This window comes from Tympanuchus pallidicinctus, unplaced genomic scaffold (genome assembly GCF_026119805.1).
Source record: "Tympanuchus pallidicinctus isolate F22 unplaced genomic scaffold, pur_lepc_1.0 scaffold11, whole genome shotgun sequence".
Taxonomy (NCBI): Eukaryota; Metazoa; Chordata; class Aves; order Galliformes; family Phasianidae; genus Tympanuchus; species Tympanuchus pallidicinctus.
Genome location: NW_026294627.1, coordinates 21,075,388 through 21,101,398, shown reverse-complemented (window position 1 = coordinate 21,101,398; position 26,011 = coordinate 21,075,388). Strand labels below are relative to the sequence as shown.

General features: G+C 37.9%; 1 protein-coding gene across 4 annotated transcripts in view; it reads left to right on the top strand.

The window, feature by feature from the left end:
• DCLK1 (doublecortin like kinase 1) overlaps window positions 1–26,011 on the top strand; it is a 229,945-nt gene that overhangs the window by 152,288 nt on the left and 51,646 nt on the right. For 2 of the 4 annotated variants that reach the window (XM_052671018.1, XM_052671020.1), the window contains exons 5-6: window positions 3,259–3,375; window positions 15,071–15,165. In XM_052671018.1, coding sequence (XP_052526978.1) covers window positions 3,259–3,375; window positions 15,071–15,165 — 212 coding nt within the window. Of the gene's footprint in view, window positions 1–3,258; window positions 3,376–13,969; window positions 14,150–15,070; window positions 15,166–20,913; window positions 25,740–26,011 lie in introns of those variants that run through there. The other 2 variants (XM_052671022.1, XM_052671021.1) reach the window with 2 other exon arrangements.

Sequence of the window (26,011 nt, the reverse complement as noted above, 5' to 3'; positions counted from 1 at the left end):
GCTTAATTTCTGTGTTAACCTCTCCTACTTTGTCACTCTGTCTGTAGTTATACAATAGAAGATCTTATTGCAGGATGTTCTGGCTGGAGAAACATTCTTATTTATCTGATATACTGAGTTGGAAAGCAATAAAGTTTGTGATCGGACCTTGAAATTGACCTTCTTTTGCTTCATGTTACCATGGATATCATCATTTTGTTGCTTTAATTTTCATCGCTAGTGAGAGGAAGGATTGGGGCTTTATGAAATGTTTCTTTCCTCACTGAACATACTGTAGAAAAATAGTGTCTTCTTCACTGAGCATGCCCACATGTGTGAGAAAGAGCATAATTCTCATCTGTCTGGATCTATTTCTGGTAGTTTTGGCATCAAAAGAAATTTAGGGAAAAAAAAATCCATTTCATGGCTTGCCAAGCACCTATTGTACAGTTATCAGAGTTATCAGATGAAGAGAAGAGAGTATTTATTTATTTGCCAGTGTAAATACTGAATAGAAAATGTGGTTTTAGAAACAATGCACTTTTGTTTTGTTTTCTCTTCTTTATGTATAGATTGTTTTCTTATAGCGACAGGCAGATTATGGCAATGTCTTAGAAGAGGCAAGCCATGGTTGTGTCCTTACTGGGTGAGGTTTTTGCCTGCAGTAAAATTTAATTCTCCAAATTTAATGTGACAATATCATTGCATACATAAATTGTTTGTGGGAGCTCAGACCTTTCTGCAGCAAGCAGCAGAGTAACATTTTATCCAACAAACAAAGGTTTTCCAGGTCTGTCTCTTTTGAATGACTTTTGAATGTCTCCAAGGGTGGAGATTTTGCTATGTCTCCAGGCTTCTTCCAGTGGAAAAGAGCACTGGATGAGGCTTCTTCCAGTGCTTATGCGTCCTCAAAGTAAAAAAAAATCATAGGGAACCTTCAGTGTTCCAGTTTGGGCTCAGTGACAAAATGTCTCTGTCTTTCAATTTACACACATCTTCGTTTCCCACTTTATTATTTACTTCACATTTCTGAACAGGCGGGGTCCAAGTAAGGGCTATCCTGAATATTGATTGAGACACGATTTTGTTTGTAGGACAGAAACATAACTTAGATGTGCATTTAGACACCTCTTCTGACCACCTTCTGTCTCTTCCTTTCCAATAACGTGACTGGGAATGCACCTTTGAACGCAGAATCTTGTCTCTAACCTTTTTCCATCTCCGGGTGGTTATAAGGTATTCAAAATAAAAGTGGGTATTAATAATTGCAATGAGATGAAAGATGAAGTGCAACCTGTAGCATGAATTGCAAGCAAAGAATGCAGATACCATGTTCTTCATATGGTGAAAGTAAACAAAAGCCTCATGTACAGTAAAGTGTATTACATTAAGTAGATGGCTATTTTCCTCATGGACTCGTAAGGTTTTTTTACTAAGGAAGTGAATATAGTCTGATGGTTTTCGTTTGGCTAGATGACGTTATTTTAGCCTTTTTGCTCAATGACCCCTAAAATATTCAATTACCTTCCTGACTGATTCCTGTGAACAGGGACATACACTAGAATAGCATCATAATTTTACAAAATCAAAGAAGTTGACTGTTAGATGTTTGGGCATTTTAGGTCTTTGTTAACAAGGTAAAGAACCTGTTTGCATTTGAAATGTATAGACAATTTCTGAAGCACACATTTCTGCAAGTACATCATGTAAGTTTTCTGATGTGGTTGCCTACTTGAGTCTATCTGAAAGCTTTCATCTGTTTCTTCCTGTTTTCAGTTGATAATCAACTCATACAACAGAGTAGACATTTTCCTCCATTTCCAGTTGTCACTTGATATGTAATGAGATTAGCAATGAATGAATCACATAAAATGTCAACAGAAAGAAATTAACTACTACTACTACTACTAGTCATTAGGAACGTGGAAGAGTTTGGGAAGAAAAGCTTCTTTGGGAAGACTAGGGCTTTTCTATGGTCCTCTGCTCTCGGATGTGCTGGACATTCCTTCAGTAATGCATCAGTTCTTGTTTCCATCTTCTTCAACAGCTTGACGACAGACAAGCAGTTAGGGCGGCCAAGAGAAATACACTTCATGACATCATTCACTGGTGGAGATATTTAAGTTAATTAGTTATGCTCAATTTTATTTCTTTGTACTCTAATCTGTCTAAACTATGTTACAGGCTTCACTGATCGTCTGTGGAGACTAAATAATGTGCAGGCTTGCACATAGTATTTTCTTACTAGGGAGAAAAAAAATCGTGTTTATTTCTCTTAACCTATTTTGAGAAACTTAACCATGGGAAGAAAATGGGGAACAGGTCTGATACAAAAATAAATGTCTATTTATTTATGTTTAAACAAGTGAAGTATACTGACATTTTGAGGTGAATGCAGTATAAACATTGCTGCAGACTTCTAATTGTATACTGGCTAAGAAGTGGAATATTTTTTTTGGTCCTGACTGTATAATTTGTCTAGTGATTAATTTAGTATCCATTATGACTGCGAGACATCAGCTTTATGCACACCGAGTTCTTTCATCCTCAGGCCAAGAACCATTTTGCAGGCGTAATGCAAGAATGCCTACAGAGCTGTGTGGGTGTATATAAACCCTAACCTGAACATCTTGCAGTGTTCTCAAGTGGGAGGGTAATTTCGCCTCTTCACTGATTTTACTGATGTCTCTTATGAGCAAGTAGTGCCATTTCCCTCAACCTTTGATGAATTGCGTGTGCTATACAATGTGGGCTGTTGCTCACCAGAGGATTAAGCAGGAGCAACAAACCTGCTTCACTTTCTTCAAACCTTTCATGAGTGACAGACACCTGCGTCATCTTGCACAGTCTTAACACTTTGATATATAAAAGCAGCCTTCCAGTTCTTCCAGAGGTTACTACTAGGCTGACAAAAATGCTTACACTGCAACTAAATCATTTTTAAAAAAAACAACTGCATTATTCGTGCTGAAATCTTCAAAAGCAAATAAATTTTATGTGTTGTCTCGGCACTCTTAAATTAAGCTGTTCTAAGTACCTGCAGTAACCATGGTATCTGAAAGTCTGGATTACCGCAGCAGTTCTTTGTCTGAAAAGTGGTACATACTGTACTTGGATTTTAATGGAGCCATTTGTACAGATTTTATACTTTCCCGTAAAACTCCTCACGATGAATGGAAACAAGCGTGGGCTAAATGTTTGTGCTTTTCATGCTCTTTCTGTTTCAGAATCTTGCTGGCTTTCTTAATTGCTAACTTATGCAATTTCTTTGTCTTTTAGAATGTCGAGTGGTGAAATCTACTTCTTATACCAAAATAGCTTCAAGTTCACGAAGGAGCACCACCAAGAGCCCAGGTCCATCCCGACGCAGCAAGTCTCCTGCTTCTACCAGCTCAGGTAAAGCAAGCAAGAATTTCTTCTTAAAAGCAGCAAACAGTTTATTTCAGTGCAATTGGCAGTATGCTTAAAATACAATATTTCTGTAAAATATATATGTAAAACAGTTGATAGTAAAAATTCACTTACTGTCAATTGCACATGAGAAGAAATGTCTTCTGATATAAAAGAATTCTTTACTACTTTATAGATTATTCTCCAGCATTTCTCTTCATTTTCCTTCATTGTTCTTCCGTGATTTTGTTTCTTGTAGATAAAGACTGACAGAAAGAAGTATTCCTTCTACTAAGAACTGAATAAACAGTTCAGAAAGTAGTCGAGTCACTCAGTGTAGTGCCTGTGTCGGTACATGGCAGATTTCAGGGTTTTTTTTGCATTTTGTTTCTGAGGGAGCTACAAGTCAGCAGTGAGGAAAGAATAGGCTAAAGATATTAAGCATATTGAGAAAGAGGAGAAGGACAAAGAATGTAAATGCAGAGATGTGTAAATTTGAGAAAAAAGATTGCTGAGGAAGAAGCAAGTCAGAGTTGGCTGAACAAACCAGTGGTACAGATTGGAGGAGGATGAACAAAAGCTTTAATAAGTTGTAATTCTGCCTGGAGGGACTTAATCGTCCTCTCCTAGTAAGCAGTCTAAGACTAGTTCCTCCTCGCAGCTTTTTTGAAGCAAATATGTAAAAGAAGAACATTAGATAATTCATCTGTATTGGGGCCAGCACAAATCCTAACTCATAAGTACAAATAATACTTGGTACGGGCCAGTTGAGTAAACCCAGTCCAGTGGTTGCAGCACTGCTTGTGAATGTGGATTTTGTTAGAGGCAAACATTAGAGCTGTGTGAAAGTCACCTCACTCTTTCTTGCTTTAAGTATTCTGCCTACAGGGAGGCAAACATCATACTGGAACCTTTCTGTTAACTGCATCCTGCACCATAATATCCTTAGGGAGAAGGAAGGTGGCAGTCAGAACTGTCCAGGTGCTAAGGAGCTCCTAGATGCTTTCAAAGAGGGGAGGTGTGAATCGAGTGGAACCATATTTTTCACAAGAGTAGACTAAGAAAAAAAGTGTTCTTGATCAGGGAAGGAGGAAAGTGGGGGTAACACAATGAAAGACAGAGGCGTAGATCTGTGTGTAGGAGGGCTGGGAGGCACTGTGCCTCCCACTGTCTTAGGAACATCTGAAGTAGAGAAGCCTGAAAAGAGGTGATGGAAAGAAGTATCAGTTGTGAGGAAGAAGCACACAGACTAACTCTTTCTGAAACATACTTCAAGTTATTTTTTTTGTAACTCAGTGGAACAAAATTAAATTAAAATTTAGCAAAAGAGGTTCTACTTGGTCCGTGGATATTACAGATGGTTTTTTCCCCCAATATTTTTTTATTTGTGAGTACAGGTTATGAACACTGACCTATGTATGTTCATTTTTATATGGAAAAACAGTCCTACTCTGCATAAAAAATGTTTCTACCATGAGACTAGCAATATTTTTTCCATGGTGAGTGCACGATCCCATTCTGGTTTTGAGCATGTGTTAAATAGTAATGTTTTTACTTAAATATACTTGGGAAGTGTCGATGAATAAACTTTAAATCTCCTACAGAGAAAAAAAAAATATAAACATAAACATTAAAAAAAATCAGTGTATTTATTTTAAATACACAGTTTGATGTTAGACATTGCAGTAAAAGAACAATGGAAAGGAAGCACAGACACTTGGATAATAAGCAAAAACCAAAATTCTCCCGTTAAGTGGAGATGTCATACAGATTTCACTGTTCTGCCATCCCATAGGCCTAAAATAGTACCTGTTTATTGGAATTGCATATATGTAACAGCAGCAGAGTATAACAATTACTGTCAAGAGCATATATGAGCAGATAATTTTTTTCCACGTTCTTTACATTAAATATCTCACTATTAGACTCCCATAAATGACCATTAATGAGGGCATTGAGTACACAGTGAGGGCTTGAGTGCACCCTCAGTAAGTTTGCGGATGACACCAAGTTGGCTGGAAGTGTGGATCTGCCTGGAGGTAGCGAGGCCATACAGAGGGATCTGGACAGGCTGGAGAGCTGGGCTGAAGCCAATGGGATGAGGTTCAACAAGGCCAAATGCCGGGTCCTGCACTTCGGCCACAACAACCCCAGGCGACGCTACAGGCTTGGGGCGGTGTGGCTGGAGGACTGCGTAGGGGAAATGGATCTGGGGATATTGACTGATGCTTGGCTGAACATGAGCCCAGGTGGCCAAGAAGGCCAATGGCATCCTGGCTTGCATCAGAAACTGTGTTGCCAGCAGGAAAAGGGAAGTGATTGTCCCCCTGTTCTCAGCACTGGTGGTCACACCTCAAGTACTGTTCAGATTTGGGCCCCTCACTGCAAGAAAGACATTGAGGCCCTGGAGTGGGTTCAAAGAAGGGCAACAAAGCTGGTGAGGGGTCTGGAGCACAGGGCTTATGAGGAGAGGCTGAAGGAGCTGGGATTGTTCAGTCTGGAGAAGAGGAGGTCAGGGGAGACCTCACTGCTCTCTATAACTGCCTGAAGGGAGGTTGTAGTGAGCTGGGGGTCGGCCTCTTCTCTCGCATAACTGGTGATAGGATGAGAGGGAATGGCTTCAAGCTGTGCCAGGGGAGATTTAGGCTGGACATTAGGAAATACTGCTTTTCTGAAAGGGTGGTCAGGCACTGGAATGGGCTGCCCAGGGAGGTGGTGGAGTCGCCAACACTGGGGGTGTTCAAGGAATGTTTGGATATTTTGTTCAGAGACATGGTTTAGTGAGAGCTATTGGTGATGGATGGATGGTTGGACTGGATGATTTTGTAGGTCTTTTCCAACCTTGGTGATTCTGTGATTCTGTGACTCTGTGACCAGCACATAAAACATAAATTTACACTTTTGCTGTCATGTTGTTACTGCCAAGTTTATATATGTGTCTTTTACTCTGTGCTTTTAGTTCATCTTTTAACGACTGTCTTAGATTTTTTTCTCATTAGGTATTAGCCTAAGAAGTAGTAGAGAAGAACTCAGCTGTTCTGATCATAGGCTATATATATATATTCCAAAAGAAAGGCATATTGTTTTCACAGAATCATAGAATCATAGAATGGCCTGGGTTGAAAAACATCGTAATTATCATCTAGTTTCAACTCCCCCCTGCTATGTGCAGGGTCTCCAACTTTGTTAAGGCTTGTATCGTAAAAGACAGAAAGTTGAGAAAAGTAATGATATAGGGTGGGCAGAAAGCATTATCAGTTGTATCATTAAATTGTACTCTCAAAAAAAAAGGCTGTGAGCTATATACAGAGAAATGAGTAGCTAATTAGGAATAATCTGATTCCTCTTCGTTTATTCTTGCTTCTCTCGTAGAAGTTGGAACACTGTTGCCAAGGAAAAGGATCAGATGCCTGGTTCTGTCATCAATTCTTGCCTTTATTGGGATAATCCAAATTCTAAAATGATGGGAAATCATCGAGTTACCCTTAATTCTCCGGTATATACATCTTTAGTATGTTATGCTTTTTAATGTAGGCAGACTTTTTTTTTCCTTCCAGCACAGAATAGCTAATAGGAATTCATAATTTTTGAAGATAACAAAGGCACAGTTTTGGGTTCGTTTGCACATTGTGACTGAAGTGATGAGTGAGGCTGGGAAATGTAGACAGACTACTTTGGTTTAAGCACTTGAGTATCATTCTTAGGAACTGTTCCCCTGCTTGTTGTGGAGCTGTAAATGATGTGAACTAAGCCTGACTTTGGCTTGAACCAAATGCAGTGAAGTCCATGAGGAATTTGTTCTGAGCAAACAGTGTCATGGAGTGATGAAGTTGCCCATGTTTGTCTCAATGGTTTCTTAAAGTGCTCACAGAAAATGAAGGGGGTTGTGATTTGGTTGTCTTTAATGTACATATCTCAATTTCACATCTGTAATTTGGAGAGTAACTTTTTATCATAACTGACGATTTGAAGATCAATTCAGTAATGTTTACAGGTGACTTTTGGAGAAAATCCTGCTTGAAGGGCCTAATGTGTAGAGCCTCCGATTTCAATCTCACCTTCTCATGGTGGTCCCTGACTGTCTGCAGAAGCAGACAAAGGATGCTGAGTCCCTTCTCCTCAGTGAGCCCCTTGTTGAGAACCATCAAGTAGTGAGCCTGAAAGCCCCATGCTGAACAGGACATGAGAACAACAAGGAAAATGCTGGCCCACAGGTTCAGGGACACCCAGCCCTGGCAGAGTGGGGAGAAAGGATAAAGCTGCAAGTGCAGAGCAGGCTGCAGGTTTGCAAAGAAAGACACTTAGTGATGCCTGAGTCTGTGCCAGGACTTAGTGCAATGCAGGTTCAAATTTGCAATTCAGAGCAAAGGAGAACAGGCTCATCTGTAAGGGAATGGGAGATGCACTCCTTACCCTTTCTTGACATCAACCTAAAATGAGTGAAAAAAACATGTCTGCTTTTACACCATTGATTGACATATTTAAGAGAACTGTGAACCTTTAAATAAATGATGTTCACCTTTCTTTCAGTCTTGCTTTTTCCCTTTTGTTTTTAAACATGATATGCTTACAATGCTTATGTTTTCCTGTTAGCCTCTCTGGCTTCTGAGAGCAGTTGAAACCTCTGTATCTGTAAAAACACAGAAGACTTTATTTCTTAAAAGAGTATGTGCAAGCCTTTAAGATATGTGGTAAGGGTTGACTTCATTATTATGTGTTCTGTTTGTTTTTCTGTTTACATCTGACAGTGTTTCAAAACAGTACCACAAGCCAGAAATCTCACTGCAGTAGGACTGCTTTATGTTTTTGTACAAATGCATTTGAGGTGTTGTCTGTTTCAAAATACTTTCAGTCTGAATTGCAAAATGAAGCAGGGAATAAAGAAGGGAACAGCAGCATCAACTCACAAGCAGGCAGAATGCTGAAGTCTACTTCCACGTGCAACAGATAACCCTGCCTCTACTTGCTTGTCCTGATATCTTCTCAAAGTCTGTAAAACACTTTGATGTTTTTTTGTTGGCATCAAATATTACTCAGGAAAGGATGTCATGAAAGAGATGTTGAATTTCAGAGATACCAGGTATCAGCTCATTGCCAGTGACTGCAAAGTGTAAACATCTGACAGCAATTCAGTAGCTGTTGGCTTCTGTCCAGCTACTAATTAACACCACTGGTGGCAGCCTCAGTGCAGGTGTAGAGGTAAGAGATTCAAAGAAAGCAATGCTTTCTTCTTCACGATCATTATTTTTAATCATATCAAGAGCAGCATGAGCTGGAATTATTGTATCCTTAGTCCATTAAATTAAATGAAAGTTACTGCATTCAGATGAATTCTAGCCACTAAAATACAAACTATAGTTTTAGGACTTGCAATGACTTTTCAATTTGAGCACCTCCTTCAGAATTTCTTCTTTTTCACTTTTCATCCCCTGTATGCTTTCTCCTTTTACCCTCAAACTATTACCTAAAATATATCAAATTGCTCAAATCTTATTTGTAACAGTGACTCAAGTGTGGTACTAAGCAGAGTTATTTCAAGAATTTGATTATTTTGTGAGACAAGTGTTTACTACAAGAGTAACTTGCATTATACGTGTCTATTCCAATTGACAGAAGGAATGTTTATGAAGAACATCTCAAGTAAGCTGTATTAACAAGGGCAGGATAAGTGTTTTTTACGAAAATTGCATCTGGGCAAAGGCTTTGTGAAGTAACACATCAAACTAAAGCTGATCAAAACTGTAGATGTTCCCTAGAGGAAAAAAAAGTGTTCCAGGATGTAGAAATTGGATCATACTGAAAGCTTCCCTAGAGCAGATGCTTACACTTTACTTTCCACAGCTATTAAAAAAAAAAAAAAAAAGTAGATGTGTTCCTTTGTAAGAAGATATGTTTTCATTTAGTTTGATTGTTCATCTGTAGGCTGTTACCCAGAAACAACCCTTCTTCAGCCACCTGACTCAAGAAGGTCTTTTGGATCCCAAAGGAAAGAACATGACATATCATATTTTCTTTGGTGGGGTCACATGTGTTTATTCACACTATTACAGATACTCAGCTGACAGATTTTGTAATGAATATGCTGAAACAAAACTTTCCTGATGCCAGGAGTACAAACCCATGGGAGTGATGGAGTCATCCTACGAACCCAGGGATTTCCAGATGATTTATTCTTTGATCCTGGCTTCCTTTTAATTTTTCATTTATGCTATTGGTATTTGATGCTAATCATTAAAAATACATATTATTTTCATTTTATAGCTTATAATAAGAATCGAGAGTAAGTAAGGGAAGTAGATATAGTTAGTCCCTCTCACAGGATGAAAAAGTTAAAAGATAATAAAGAAACATCTTTGAAGTTGGTATTCTGTTCACGTGGACTGAGAGAATCATAGTCTTTCCAATGAGGCAAAATAGTTCAAAAGAGAGATTTTGCTTAGATCTGACGTACATGTAGGTGCTGTCTAAATTAAGCTCTACTTAATTTACTACTTAGCTACGTTCTGAGGCTACAGGAAAGTTATTGGGTTCCAGGGAACTATATTTTCAAGGATGGCTTTTGTCATCTGAGGTCTTGGGTAAGTCTACCGTGTCCATGTATGCTTGGTGCTTGCACCTTGGATGTTACTGACTTTGGCTGTGGCAGCAGTGCCATTGTTGTGATCACCCTAAGGAGAGCAGTGTGCCCTGCATGTTGAGGACCTGCCGAGCCTCTTGTGTGGACATTTTGTAATTCTGCTGACATTTCTCATCTATTGATGAACTGAAAACTTCTTTACGGAAATTTTAGTTCTGGTCTGCTGTGGGAGAGAGAGATTCTTTTTGTATCGTCATGGCCTTCCAACATAAACTCTAGGAAAGACTGAATGTACAAGGGTCGCTTTAGCACCAGTTATAAAAATGCAGAACTGGTTATTTTGTATTTATTCCAGTTATTTTACCACTTAGGTAAAACCTGAAAACCTTGTCTTTGCTGAGGAGTGATAATAAGGCTACTTGCTTAATGCGGCGCTATGGACAATCTCTTCCTTCTGCAATGAAGATAAAAATTACAAGTTGTATACAAATAGAATACAGAAGCAGAAAGAATTAAATGCCAAGGTTTTGTTCCCTAAATACCTTGTAATTACATAATCTTCTTGAAAGAAAGCTTTGTTTTGAAATGGACAGTGGCAAATTACAGGAGTAACGGGCAAAGTCAAGTAGTTACCTGGCATCACCACCTTCTAGCATACACATATGACATACACGTGTTGTAACTTCTGTAAATTATTTTTTCAGTTTAGACTGTTGCTCAGCTTAGTCATGAATGCTTTGTGGTTACCAAACAGCCTTCACCACTCTTACTGTCCTTTTTCCTCTTCTCACACACACTTCTGTGTTTGGCAACCCACTTTCATAAACACAGTAATCTCAATATATTTTATAGTCTGCAAATGCTAACACATTAATAGGCAATTTTATGGAATAGTATGATTTTAATATAATGCAGTGGCAATGGCAGCTTGTCAGACTGGCACTTGATAGCTTAATTCAGCTTCTCTCACTTTTTGTTTTCATTACTTAATAAAAAAATACACTTTCAAGATGGCTTATTTATTGGAATACCATCATGGTACTTTTGATTTACAGCATTTCCACCAGTTTATAAATATCTTCATATGAAAACCATTTTTCCATTTATCTCAGTAGATATTAATCCAGCTTCAGTGTTCTGTTTTGTAGATTTCTTTCTACGTTTATGGGTATCCAAATCCTTCAAAAACAAGTGAAAAGACAGGTTGCTGCCCTGCTATCGAGATGACAGTAAGCAGAGGAGTTCACAACTGCTGAGACTGTGCATATGTTTTTTCAGAGCAGCCACAATAATTTCATTATTATTATTTTAGCTTTCTAGTATGTACTTCACCTGTGAAATTTTAAATGAATAAATCTTTTTCATGAGACAATGGGAAGGCAGTGTGGTGGGCTGATGTTTCTGACCTCTGCCTTTTTATGAATAAAAGTGACAAGAAACCTCTTCCCTCACTCAAGAACATGATTAATCACAACAGTGATTTACCAATTTCATATGTTTTTATCTACATCATGGTTCCCTGTAGGAATGTACTGTATCAGTCAGTCAGTGAGAAATGCAGTGCAGATACTGGACAGGAATGCAGTTTCAGACCAGAAAGCATTCAACCTAGAAATAGAGTTTTGGGCAGTTCAGAAATACAGAAACGTTACAAATTTTATTCAAGTTTGTTCCCATGTTGTCTGATCATAAGCTGCATATGTGAGAAAGATGTGATGGTAAATGGAGCTAAGAAAGGTGGTCACAATCAGTCCTACCTTCTCTTGCTCCACCGTACAGAATATCAACTCAATTTGCAAATTCAATGTAATGATTTGTAAGAAACCAGAATGGTTTATAGCCAGCTATATGAATAAATAAAATCCCTGCAGTAGAGGAATTATAAGAAGTTACCATTTCTTCCTTGTTGTGATTCTCTTTTAAGCAGTAACTTAATTAGGAGTAATAGAAATGTATATCTCCACATGCATTGAGCACCCAGAAGATAGACAACATGATGTATGCTGAGAGTTCATTCTGTCAGAACTTGAAGCCTAAGTAGAATGGCTGGGACAACATGAGTTATGTCTGTGTTAATGCAGAAGCATATAAAGAGCTGGAAATAGATTCTACATCACCCAAATCCCATTTTGGGCTGACTCTAATGTAGAACCTATGTGGCCTTCAGACATCAGAATTTACTTAACAGAGTTCTGTGCTTGATATAAAATTCACCCAAATTGGTAGATGGAGAGAATTTTGCTTAGTCTTCAGTAGAGTTCAGTCCTCTAAGTGCTCGAGTTTGGATTCATCTTGCCTTACTTTAGAAGTCTACACTGCAGTGGATACTTCTAGTACACGGCTCACCAGATGTTTCATATCCCCAGAGCTAGTTGTCAGTTCTAGAGTTTACTAAACAGCTTTTCACAGGAAGTCCTTGTATGTTCACAAAAAAACTGATGTGCTTTTTATGTATTCTATATCTTTGTATTGTGAACATGGGGATGAAAGTGAGCACATTCAGATCTCCTGAAGACTCAGTTTGTTAACTGTCCTCTTGATTTCACACGTTACTGACATCTAACACCACCACAGCTTTCATCATTTTCATTTAAAAAATACACTCTTGAGGAAAACATTGGAGCTTAGCCTCCAATGGCTAGCCTCCAAAAGCACTCTGGATAATCTGGTGATGGCAAGTGAGTGATTTTTAGAGTTTTTAGAGTTCATAATATTTTTTTATTTCATCTGAAGTACATACTCACCAACATGGTACGTGTAGGAAATGCACTAAGTCAAATGCAGCATTGCATCTATTTGTTTGGTTTCAGTTGGTAGCCTCAAGTCTTTCTCTTTGAGGCAAAAAATAAAAATAAAAAAAGGACAGTAGTAATGGAAAATAACTAATTGGGAGTGGGAAGGAATGGGAACTTGTGCCTGGTGTTAATGTAGTTTATTAAAGTATATCTGTTGTCTAAATTTTCTCTAAAATAGTAATTAAGCCTAAGAAAATCTGCTGGGTTTAAAGAGAAGGCAGAGCAGAAGTCTTACTACTGAGAGGTCTTGATATCTAGCTCTCTCTGAACTGCAGTACTTTAATATTAGTTTTTTAAATAATAACAGATTTGTTTAGAAGAAACGCTTCGAAACTTCAAAAGTTTGTGACTCAAAAAAACTCTTTTTTGATGTCTTCTTGTATCCCTTTTCATAATTGTTTGCAGAAGTCCTGATTATAACTTCAGTTTTAGTTATAGTCTGTGCTATTGGCCAGAGCTACGTGTGTTTTTCTTGCTGAAGTGACCTTCAGTGAATGTGTCCATCCATATGGATGTACTCCCCCACACATGCTTTGGACAAATTTGAATCAGTGCTGATATATACAAACCATTGTCCTCTGTACAAAGAGAGTTTGTAGCCTAGATGAGTGCAACGGTTTTCTATGAAAGCATTCTATGTAAATGCAGTTGCTATTTCTTATTGTTCATATGCTTGTACAAAGAAAATGCATCTTTATCTTAAACAGTGCCTTGTACAAAATGATGTTGAGATCCAATCGCTTATAGCACTTAATTGCTATTTAGTAGTTGTGATTTATCACTCAGCATGCTGTATTTTATTGATCCACGTAGTGTAGTAGGTATGGCTGTTCTTCTTCATAATATATGGGCCCAGTGTTATCTCGTGAGAGCAACGTATTATGTAAAAAGCAAGAAAAAAGCCATTTAAAATACCTACTGTATTATCCAAAGGAATTAGTATTTGCTAGATTGCCAGTCAGCCAAGGTTTTACAAGAGTTATTGTCATTTTGATTTCCAGATGAGTCATTTGGTATGTTGCCCCCAAAGGCACCTCGTTATGATTCAGTGCACAGCATATAAAATTGCTCAGGCTTTCGGGGCTCCATGGCAAGCGAGTGGGGGTTGTGGTGGCTCAGCGTTGTGAAGCAGCAGCTTTATGCTTAATTGACACCTTTGATGTAGCCCTAAGACAGCACCTGCACCTCCCACTGCTGCTCTGAAGACGTCAGCCTTACGCACAAAAGGCTTCTGCTTATGAATCCTGCATCGCGTTCAGCTCACTCTGTGAGCAGCCCCAGCTATCCTTAACTAATCCCGTCGCTTCTCAGTTTTGCTTCAGCTTGGCTTAGCACAGAGCAGGAATTTTGCTGCTTGCTGTTGTCAGGTTAAACAGTCAGATTTTGTCCATGCTAGAACTCATAGAAGGTAAGTCAAATGCCTTGCTGATATCCTACTATGTAAATATTCTCCAAAGATTCAGAATCTGTGAGTTGAATTGTTGGTTCTTTTTTTCCCGATGCTGATAGCTTTGGACTGTGATATAACAGCTGCTTGTTTAGAGAATATTTACAGAGATGTGTGATGCATACTTGTTAGTGTTTCTACCACTGCTTCAGTGTGAACATTATTGATAGTGATTAGTTTGTAGTAGAATTCTGTCCTCTGCTGGTATTGTTTTGTTTTTTTTAATGGATAATGTCACATGCATGAAAAGATACTTCTACAATTATAAGCACTGGCATGTCTGAAGGAACCTATTTACTTGAGAAAGTGATGGTGTGATGTACATTAGACTTGAGATATTACATCAAATTTATTTGCACCTAGAAAGCCCTTCTGAGTTGAGTCTGAGGTGGTATTTGGGTCAGATTGTAATGCAAAAAATCTCTTCAAATGGCTGAAGGACATCTAACAGTTGATTTTTTCTTTAAAGCAGAACTGCTTTTTGTTCCTGATGGGTTGTACTTGAAGCTCCAACTAAACAAAATGAAAAAGTTTAAATGCAGTAAACACCTGCTAAAGTTAACAAAGCACATTGCTCTCCATTGCTTTCAAGTGCAGGAACAATATTGCTGAAGAAAATATGATAGTGTTCTCAAGTCATTGACTAAACAGCCTTTTCAGATTCATTATTTGCTTGCACTCTGTATGAAAAATGGCTTCATGAGTCAAAACTCTGAGGAAACATTTATTTTGTGAATTACCTTATTTTATGTATAAAACATGGGGGAAAAAAAAGCTAAGCTGTTAAAAAAAGAGTGAGAGGGAATGATATATCTTCATTTAACTACTTGTTTTCTTTTAATAATGCTTTGTATTTATTTTCTCAATTTGATGTCATTTTAGTGAATGGAACCCCTGGTAGCCAACTTTCTACTCCCCGTTCTGGGAAGTCTCCAAGCCCATCTCCCACCAGCCCTGGAAGCCTACGGAAACAGAGGGTAAGGAAATAAGGAAACTGATTTCTGAGAGTGGCCAGCACAGCCATTCTCATATAGCATTCTCCCCACCTTGTGTTTAGAGGCATAGGGTGGAAGAGCCTGGCTTACAGTCCTTGTGTTCGTGCAACATTCCTAAGCGGGATACAACTGTTGTGTGTCTGTCCAAATGAGTATGTTAGGGTTTGGTTTATCCTCAAGAGAAAGTAGGGGATATCTTGCTCCTTTTTTTCACAAAACTTTTTAATATCTTTTTTGAAACACTTCACAACTGAAAGGAAATACTCGGGTTGTGAAAGACTTTTTTTCTTCTAAATATATCACTTGCATTATGTCACTTGCAAAACCTGCAGGCAGCTTTGATTTTGAAACAAGGTAGAAGAATGCACTGTGGAATTTAGCTGTGGGTTAGCTGTGATAAAGAGCCTTGTGCAGTAAAGATATTATGAGTACCAAGGCAGCACAGGATTCACCAATCACTTTGCTGGACCAGAGTTGTTAGCAGCTGTAGCTTCCCACTACTGTTTTGCATTGTACAGAGAATCGACAGCATACCTAAACATGCAGAATTATGGTAGTATGTATTTTACTGCTGTGATGACCTGACAGAATATTACTTGTTCAACCCAAAAGACTCCATATGCTGATTTAATTATTGGTATTTGTTCAGAAGCAATGGGACAGATGTCTCTTTATCTTCTGCTATTTTCTAAACTGTGATCTGTTCTCAATGAAGGCTTCCCTAAGGCAGTGCTCTATTTCTCAAGCTTCTGTTTATAAACACAGTTCGAACACATGACTTTTTATGCCTTTTCAGTTTTTAAGCGAAGATTATTTGTTTCTCTCTAAATAAGTTATTACATACACAATAGACACTGCTTTACCTTAGGAGGCTTAGGCAGACCTGATTTCCTGAACACCCAGAGCAGGAGTAGCTGAAGGCATGGCACAGCTTCCTTCTGGCCTGTGTACCCTTCTTTCTGTTCCGTGGATAGCAGGAACTGAGGGATTGCGCATGTTGATGTCTTATCCCAGGCTACAGTACTGCTGTGGATTTCTGCCATGACTTCCTTATAGGTTTGGAAGCTGACTTGAAAGTACTCTGTGGTCTTGCAGTGTAGAGATAGCTGGTGGGAGCAGCTTGAAACCACAAGGTAGTTGTGTGTTTCCTGGTGCAGAGTAAAGATGCAGATTGCAGATGGGTAAGTCGGTACTGAATTCTCAAATACAGTTTCTTATGTGCCCATTTGCTCCTAATCTCATGGCTTGTAAATGAATTATTAATAAGTCATTGAAGAGGGAACAAAGTTCTAAATGAATTACACATTAGTGAAGTAAAGTTACCTTTTAAGATGGATGGTATCAGTGTACAGTGGATTTGCATCTGCTGTGAGACTGTCTCGTTTCATTAGTAACTTTCCAGAGCTTACTTCCCACTACTGATGCTTTCTCCACTGAAAAAAAGGTTTTTCTTTTAACATTTGTGGATGTGTGAATGGGAACCATGTGGTCTGCACCATCAGTCACATGGTGCATTTTTCCACAAAGTTTCTGACTTTCAGATGTGAAGAGTGAGGCAAATAGGCTTCTTTTTATGCACGTTCCCTATATGAAAGTGTAATAGGATCAGTATTATGAATGCAAAGGGCTGTGTACTGGTAACATAATCACATTGCTAAGTGAATAGAAAGCAAGTATTGAAATAGATTACATGAGAGTGAGGATATTGTTAAAGAGTTGAATTATCTTCTCATGTGTTCATATCAGTCCCAATGACCTCAGCAGGGGGTCTTTTCTTAGCTTTGCTTCTCTGACTGTATTCTAGACCAAGAAATGATAGATGCAGAAACATGAAATACAGTCATGTAAAAATACATTTGTGTAGTATTATTTAGTTTACAAAAGAAAGGAGGTAAGGGAAAAGAAAAAGAAAAGGAGGAGATAAGGGGTGGAAACTTTACACTTGTTCCAAGAATTTATACCTGCTCCTTTCATGTTTACCTCGTGAAGTGAATGAGCTGGAATTCCAATGCAAAACCATCTGAGTGTGTCATTAAGGGTCATGATGTGTATTGCAATGACTAAATCAGCTATATGAAAAACAGTGCTCACTGATCTAAATTTTCTTTAGCAGTCTAAATAGAATTCTGTTTTGTTTTAGAGCCGTCTTTTGCGTGTACCTGTTAGAGTTTTCTTCAGTGGACATGTTATTTTTTGTACTATATTGTCAGAAGTGAAGTTTGAATCCAGGGCATTTTGCTCTGTCTTCAACCACAGAGCTGACTAGTTGGTTGCAGCAGCAAATCTGTTCCCTGGGAAGTTTACCAAGTCTTGGCATCATAGAAAAGGAGACTGATTTCACTGCCTTTCTTACCCCCGTTTTGGGAAGTGAGATTTTACTGCCCCGTGCCCAAAAGAAGAGCGTTGGCTGGTAGACCTATGTTCTGGGGTTAGATTTTATGGTGAGGTTTCTGGGTTTCCCTCTCAACATGAAGTTTGAGAGAACTGCTTCTTTAGAACTGAAATAAGGTGCTGAGGCCTGGGAATGCCAGCTCAGCTCTGTAATTTGTTTTCTCTCCTTATGTTTGAGTCAGTTTGAATGCTGTGCCCTAATGCATGGACTGTAGGGGCTGTTTACTCCAGCACAGCCTGATTTTCTTTGGTGTAAGCAGTAAATCAGCTCTTTGGCATCCCCATCCAAGTATTGCAAGGGAGTTGTAGCCTTGGCACTTCAGAATGCTCAGGGCTCTGGGCAGGCTGCCAGCATTTTTCCTGGGAAATACAGGTGAGAGGAAGGAAGTCATGCTTTTGAATCCAGAGGGATGACATTGAAGTAACTCTGTATACTGAGGGTTTGCTCCCTATGAATAGGAAAAACCTTCATAAACAGTGGAGATGGTAGAATTTTGTAAAGAAAATATTCCTTTTAATTATGAAATGCATTAGGCAACTTAAAGTAGGGATCACTCCTCTTACTGGTGTTTCATCATTCACCCTTTAAAGAAGTAAATTCTGGCCTTTGACACAAGGCTTTCCATTGCTGTAAATTAGGCCAAGAATGCTGCTGTGATACTTGTGCTATGATCTTGAAAATGGTAGTCTTGTACCCCTACTGATAAAATGTTAGACCCTCAAAAGCCAGAACACAGAATATATAGTTTCTTCCTTTCTCACTTGCATATGGTTGTTGCCATAAATTCAGAAGTCAGTGAAAGTTGTGTTTGTTGAAATTCAGTCTATATTCGATGAAGGCAAGATTTGAAAGATTAATGTAATAGAAGGACTTGAAAGCGAACCAGGGATCATGTTAACTTTTATGTTTTTCAGCTTCTTAGTATTTAAACTTGCACCCTACAAACGATTGTATTGCAGTTTGATTATTTTTAATAAGGAATTAAGATTCTTGGTCTTAAATGATTATGTATTCAGTGGTATATTTGTCAAGAGGATGAAAATATCTCCAATTCAGATTTATAACAGTTAAAGTAGAAACAGTTACTGTGATGATCACAGTATATAGTTTCTGCCTTGGCAAACTATGCTTAATGGCAAAGACTAAGAAACAGTGACATGACAATCACAATAAAAAATACACACAATAGCAGTCTCCTCCCCATTTTATTTAATTTGCTTTTTTAATAGTGTATGAGACTGCGTTTCCAGCGTCTTGCCATCAGTGTTAGAATTTGAACCAGGGTGGATAGGTTTTAGATTTTGTATCTGATTTTACAGTTGTTTGCCATTATTTTAAATGTTTGTTCTACAACTTACAGGATAAAAACCAAAAAATAGATTTAAGGTAACTCTTGCCTAATTGGTGAAGTTGAATGTTAAGTATATAAAGATTCTTTTCAGTTTTATGTGTCCAAGAAATCATACTAATTCAGCAAGTTTTGCCTTTTTATTTCTATATTCAAAGTAATAAATGGATGTTCCTCATATTTCTTAGAAGTACAGCTCTTCAACAAAGTACAGGCAAGAAAAGTTCTTGTAGAAAGGAAATCTTTAAAATGCTTCTAGTATTTAAAGCTATTTGGAAGGGCAGGAGGTACGATCCTGAGGTCTTGTGCACAGTGTGTCTTGAAAACATCTATGTAGTTATGAAAGGAAACACAAAAATATTCCCGAGGTATTAAAAGTCAGTTTTACAAATGATTCCTTTGTAAATTCTGAATACATTCTTTTTTGTTTTTTTTTGTATTCAGAGGATTGAGCAGTCACTTAAAAGATGTCATTCTTTTGTTTGTCTTGTTGCCATCAAATCAATTTTTTTTTTCTGTACTGTATCTTAGAAACTCCAGAACTGTATGTGCAGAAAAGAACTTTTAGTCGTTAACTAGTTTGGAATGGGCTTGTCTGTTTGAAAGTCTTTTTTTTCCTAGATTGTTCAACCAAAAATAGAAATTTATTTAAGTCTTGATTTTCTAAAGCATGTAGCAGTCTGACATGGCTTACTGTATGTACATGTGCCCATACAGAACAAGCATTCTGGGGAACTGAAACTCATTCAAGGGAATTAAAATCCCCTTTATGTCATGCATAGATCTGCATAGGTCATGTAGGGACTTGTAAACTGGAAATTTGTAAAGAATTAACTCTAGGTAGCTTTTGTTTCATAGCACAGCTTTTATAGTATTATTTTTTCCTTCTCAGTTTTCTTCCCAGGATTAAGAAGGAACGAAGCCCCTAAGGCTGGCTCCATCATCTTTCCCATTCCTATGCATTCTTGTATCTTGCAGGTCTTCCCAATGTTTTATCTTGCATTCATTTTGTTATGCTTTGTAAACACATTCTGTGTGTGAAGGATCCCCAGGAACGTCTAAAGGTAGCAGTGTGGCTGTTCTGGGGAGGCAGAGAACTGGCAGCCACATGACTGCTCCACCTCTCCACCTCACCAGCTAGGCTGAATTCACCCTAAAACAATACTACTGTAGCCCATACTGCCTCGTGTTCAACCTTCTCTTCCATTCCGTGCTATTGTGTGCCTCACAGAAGCTTTATATGCTATGTAGGTTGAGTAGGGTGATGCTTCATCCCCTGGCACCTCCAGAGTTTGAGGATAATCTGATCAGTCAGAGGATGCTCAAAGTGGGTGTTGGAAAACTGAAGTGGATCCGTACACTCAGACTCTCTCTGCTGTCATGAGCTGGTTGCTTGGCTACCATCAGAAAGAGCCAGTGACTGGGAGATTTCACATGCTGTCTTTTTACTCACACACCCCAAAATGTGAAAGAGATCCTACTGTTGGTAATGGGCAGTGTTCAGTGCTAGTATTTGGAGCTCAAATGCTGCTGGAGCCATGCTGTATGGCCAGCGGGTGTCAAGTTTTGATTACTTTGTAATAGAAGGTAAGCATTTGTTTTCCTAGCACTTTGAAAAAACAGCAAAAAAGGAAATAGAGCCTATTTGGGAAAAAAAAAAAGAAAGGTTAAATTCATACTGCCAAATTTTCAAAGGATTACGAGACTCTTTAGGAAAGTCAAATATTGCTTCAATAGTTTAGTAGGAAAAAATCAAGGGAAAAAAGAATTGCCTCTTAGAATCTTTTGTACATTAAAAATCCAGCCATCTATTTGTTGCTTGAAAATTAACTTTGTGAAAATAAGAAAAAAAAAACACTGATTATATGGAAAATGTGTATTTTATGTTAAACAAGATCTTCTGGTCCACAGTATCAAAAAGATTGTAAAACAGTTACAGTGCAACAAATCAAGCACAATAAACAAATCTATACTGCACTTCATCTTACAGGACCTGTATCGCCCACTCTCCTCGGATGATTTGGATTCAGTAGGAGACTCAGTGTAAAAGAGAAAATGGAACAATGTTTATGGTTTGTGATTTGGTGAAGGTTTAACATTTTTAAAGAGAATAGCTGCTAATTTACAGTGATAGTGAATCACACAAAAGAGTTTTGCATATTTAATATTAAAAACGTCGGGCCAAATTAATTCTAGTATGCGGGGGTATTTTTGGCTTTACCACTGCATTTTAATGCAAGAATTTGTAATGAATGAGCCATTGAATGTGTCCATCAAATACAAAACAGCATTATGCACACTGTAAGCAGTGAAGATTGTATAAGGTGAATATAACGCACAAATCCATAGTGGGCACATTTATGAATAGCACTCTTTTTAGCATCTGAGGTACTGATTATATGTTCTGTTTTTAACATAGGTAACTTTATTCGTTTTGATATGAACAGCTAACAAATGCTTTGCTTTTACCAGTGAGTGGGTAAAATGCAGAAAAGAGAAAGCTGCCGTATTAAGCTGCTTGTACCACACTCTCTGCTCCCAATGCAAACATTTGGAACACTTCAATCTCATTCCTTTCCAAGTTTAGTCTTTTTGGCTATGTGAAAAGAAGGGGAAGAAATCCTTTGTGCCCACAGAACAGAAAGTAGATGCTTTCAAAGCAGTGTTGAAGCAGTGTAAAGTGGTCACAGGCAATGTGAATGTTTTCCCTTACAAGGGCTGCTAATGCTGATCATCCTGCTGTTGCAAGTAAACGTGGACACGTTTCTAAAGAGGAAATCTGTGGGCCTACAAGTTACCAGCGCAGTGTGACACGCATGATGACACCTTTTGGTAAAGCACATTTTGCCTGAGAAACTACTGATTATTTTCACTTACGTTAAGGACAAGAACATTTTCTGTCCTTCATTTGCCGCAGTAAGAAGTTGATGTCATTTTAAAATGAAAGCATACAGAAATTGTGGTACTGTAAATCATCCTCCTATCGACCTCATTTCTCTGTTTGCATCATTTCTAGAGGTGGTCATTTTGTGCAGCATGAATATGCAAAACTCCTTTAGTGTTAAAGTAGGTCATGCATTATAACCAAACGCTTAACAAATATCTACTAATTTTATTTGTTTTCTGCTGCTTTATCGTGAGATATTTAGTCAGCTACTTTCGTTTACATAATAGCAATATTTCTCATTGTACGTTGCATATTAACATTAGTATTTATCTGTTGTACTTAAGCCTAAAGTGTAGTGATGACACACTTTTACTGTTTTACACATTTCCTTTTAGTACCTTAATTACCAATGATTTAAGAATTAGAAATTAGTGTTATTTTGGTCCTCAGCAAAAATCTATAGAGATTATATTTTTGATCTACTTAGCGATGATTTAATATATTTTGAAAGCAGGAAAATGTACTTATTGGAATAAAGTGGTTAGCTGCCACATGCCAACTTTTAAATACAGTGAAATAACAAAATTCAGCATCTGGGAAATGTTGGCATGTGACATTGTGGCTTCACTGTATCATTATCCGTTTTCTTTACGGAGAACATTTACAAAAATAAATGAAAGGGCAGCAGAATACAAAACTTACCTTCTCTGTTTTCAGTACTTGGTTCCAGTATCACCTGGAGAGACAGTCATTGCTCTGGTAGGTTTGCTGAAGCAGTTAGATCATTCCATTTTGAAATGCATATTTTGCCATTCCTGCTTCAGAGTTCAGATTTAAAACCAGCAATAGGAACAGTCTCCCTCACATACTCCGACATAGGGCTGTCCTGTTCTCCTGAAAACATTCACAGCTGTGAAGTTACTTGCATTTTTTGCCTGTTATGAGGGAATGTCTTAGTGAAATGTATTACTTCATCCCAAGAAACCTGCATAGTGTTGAGGTGCATTGGGATCAGCTTCCAAAAGCTCGAAGAACTCCACTAGACTGAACAAAATACTTACTGACTTTTTGCAAATTGCTTTTTCCTGGAAAGAAAATAAATTCCAGGAATTTTATTTTTCCTCTCCTCTTCCTTATAGACTACTGCTGCTCAAGGCAGTTTATTAAGAATGTTTGTTCTGCTTAAAGAGCCCAGATTGCCAGCAAATGGGAATGGCGTGGCTTTGCCTAGCTGTGGAAAAGAAAAATGGGCCTTATATCAGTAATTGTTATCGTAGCAAGTTTTCCATCAGGACTCTTGCAAAGACTACGCTAGTCCATTGCATTTAATCATTTCAACATATGACTTGTATTAAGGGGCTATTCAGGGGCAATACATATCATTAATATTTCATTTAAGGAATGAAAGTCCCATAGAGATTGAAAAGGTACACTGTTTATAGGCTTTGAGATCCCTTTTGTGTGGAATGTAATTCCCATTATACATGAGCAGAAATGAAATGTTTCTTTTGAGCAAGACCAGGAGGTTTCAGTTTATTGGTGAAACTGAAATTGTTTCATGATGCTGTAGTTCTGCTTGCAGCAGCACAGGTTTTAGTTTGTCCCTAGATTTTATCAGCTGCATTAAATAAAAGAATAGCTCAAGTAACTTTATAGTGTTTGAACCTCTTATAGTTCTCTGTACGCTGCATTATTTGTGCCTACTATCAGGTGATTATGATGTAGCTAAAGAGCCTTGTATAGCTAGTGAATGCTTTGCTTCCCTTTGAGCTTTTTGAATACTTGTGATTATTTCCCTAATGCTTTCTGCAACTTTCTGGATTATTTGTAACCTCTTTTCTTTCTCTTTTATGCAACAAACAGTTCATATGTGAAGCACAGAATGTGTGTGTGTACATGTACATCTGTGCACACACACACAGATACGTAGACTAACGGCTTTCAAGTTGATGCACAGTTATGTCACGTTTGTGACTTGTTTGAATTAATGTTTGGGGAAAATGTATGGTGGGAAGTTGTTCATCTGGTGGGAATCGCTTCAGCTCTGTCGAAGGCGATGGAGCTGTACCGATCTGTCCACGCTGAGCAGTTCCCCTTAGGAATTCTGAACAATGTTAAGAGATCTCATGTACAAACAAGGGCTTGGTTCCGCTCTGTTTTGAGCTGATGGCAAAAACGTGATGGACTTCAAGGTGGGAAGGATAAGAACTTATGCACAAAGTATATACACACAGACAAAACATTAATCATGAAGTTGAAATGGCATTATTTGGACAAGATCAGACTTTTGTCTCCTTGTGAGCTGCACTGTTCTGCAGTGTAATTAATTGTACAATATTATTTGCTTTTTGTTGCTGTTGTTGAAATCAGTGAAATGGTTAACATTCACTATCCACTGTGAAAATTGCTTTTCAATTTCTAAAATAATTCAGGGACAGCGCGTTATATTTGGTTATTTTCCCTTAAAGCCATTTTCGCAGTCTGTAACATGAAAACTCTGAGGAATTAAAATTGTGAACATGCATGTGTATTGTAAGAAGGGATACATCATATTACATCTCCTTGAAGAACACATAGGTTGAGATTTTTGGGGGCTTAAAAATTGAAATAAATACATTGTTTGCCTTTACAGCTTTGTATTTCACCCAGCAATGTGAACTTTATGTAGTTCAGTATGTTACGGAAAATGTTTTTGGACTCTAAAAGTTAAAATGAATTAACAGTCATAGAGAAGAGAACATCTGATGAACCCAAATTGCTAGTTCTGTCAAAAGTTGTAGATGGACAAAAAATCGTTACGGTGCTAAATTACCTCATCACCTGATGAATGCTTGGATTAATGTTGTCTGTGCTATCTTGTATCCAGTTCGTGGTATGCAGCCTACTGCAAGATTGCTCTTAGTTTAATCTTCACTTTCAGTTCATCTGTTAGTGATGGCATGAGATCTTGCACTTCTTGAATGATAAAGAGAAAAATAACCTTATGTTACTCAGCCAGCAGTGGTTTTACAGTGGATAAAAGCAAGCAATGATTGTTGCACTCTTCTGAAATGAGTGGGATGCCTCCCGGGCAAATGCCTCTGTTCAACAACTGACATTCTGAGCTGTGTTTGCCATAGTAAGCCACCTTTGGGCTGGCTTGTTTTGCCTGTTTGACAGTGCACCTGATTTTTTGGGTGCCCTGTCTCCCCATCGAAGTCAGTGGCTATGTAGATACATGGGTTGTGTACGCACAGTTTGTAGAAGGGTTAAAAACACACACAGTGCACGCATACACATTTGTATGGATTTTAAGTGTCTGTATTTCTGCATGTTCATTATATTCAAATTTGCTTAAATTAACCCTCAACAGTAAAGTATGAAAAAAGATATATTGTTTTCAGCGTGTACTTGTTGTCTGATGTTATATGAGGTAAATAGTTTGTGGTTTGCCCTGCAATACAGTGTTTTGGGATTTGAGCTGTAGTGAAAGAGGAGCTACCAATGTTTGTGCTAAGGTCTCTTTGTTTCGTTAGTTGCACTATGATCTTGTAAATACTGGCACATTTCCAACATAAGCTTAAGATTTTACAAAGTTATGCATACAATTATTTTTTTTAAGAAAAGTGCTTGGATATTTGCTTTTGAAAATATACCATTTTTTTGTATTGATGTGATGCAGGAAACCAAAAAGATAGCTGTTGATTTATCAGCAAGAAAAAAAAAAAAAAAAAGGTAAAACTTGCAAAAATAAATGCGGATGAATGTTTTATTTCATATAATAACAGCAGAAGAAAGTCACCTTCACTTTTGTGCCATTGTTTCATCATACTGTGTTGTACTTGTGTTTCATATTTGACCATGTCATCCCGGTTGCAATTGGTTGTTTCGCTAGATTTAACATTACTGTAGATTATTGTAAGTGATGTAATAAATATATTTAAAAAATACACACTGCTCAGTGAGTTTATTTTGGAAACATGATTAACAGGCTTTAAAAAAAGACTTACCCTTGGTTTTGCACGTTCATATTGGATTGGCGTTGCCCATCTGACAGTTCAAATAGTCTAAGCATATGGGATTCATGCATTCTGATGGGTTCCTTTTAATGGTAGACACATTTGGTGCTTTTTTAAATAACAAACTCTGGGCCCTGGCATGTAGATGTAAGAGATCCTTCAAGGAAGAAATTTTTTTTAGTGGGTCTTTTGGAGACAATAAA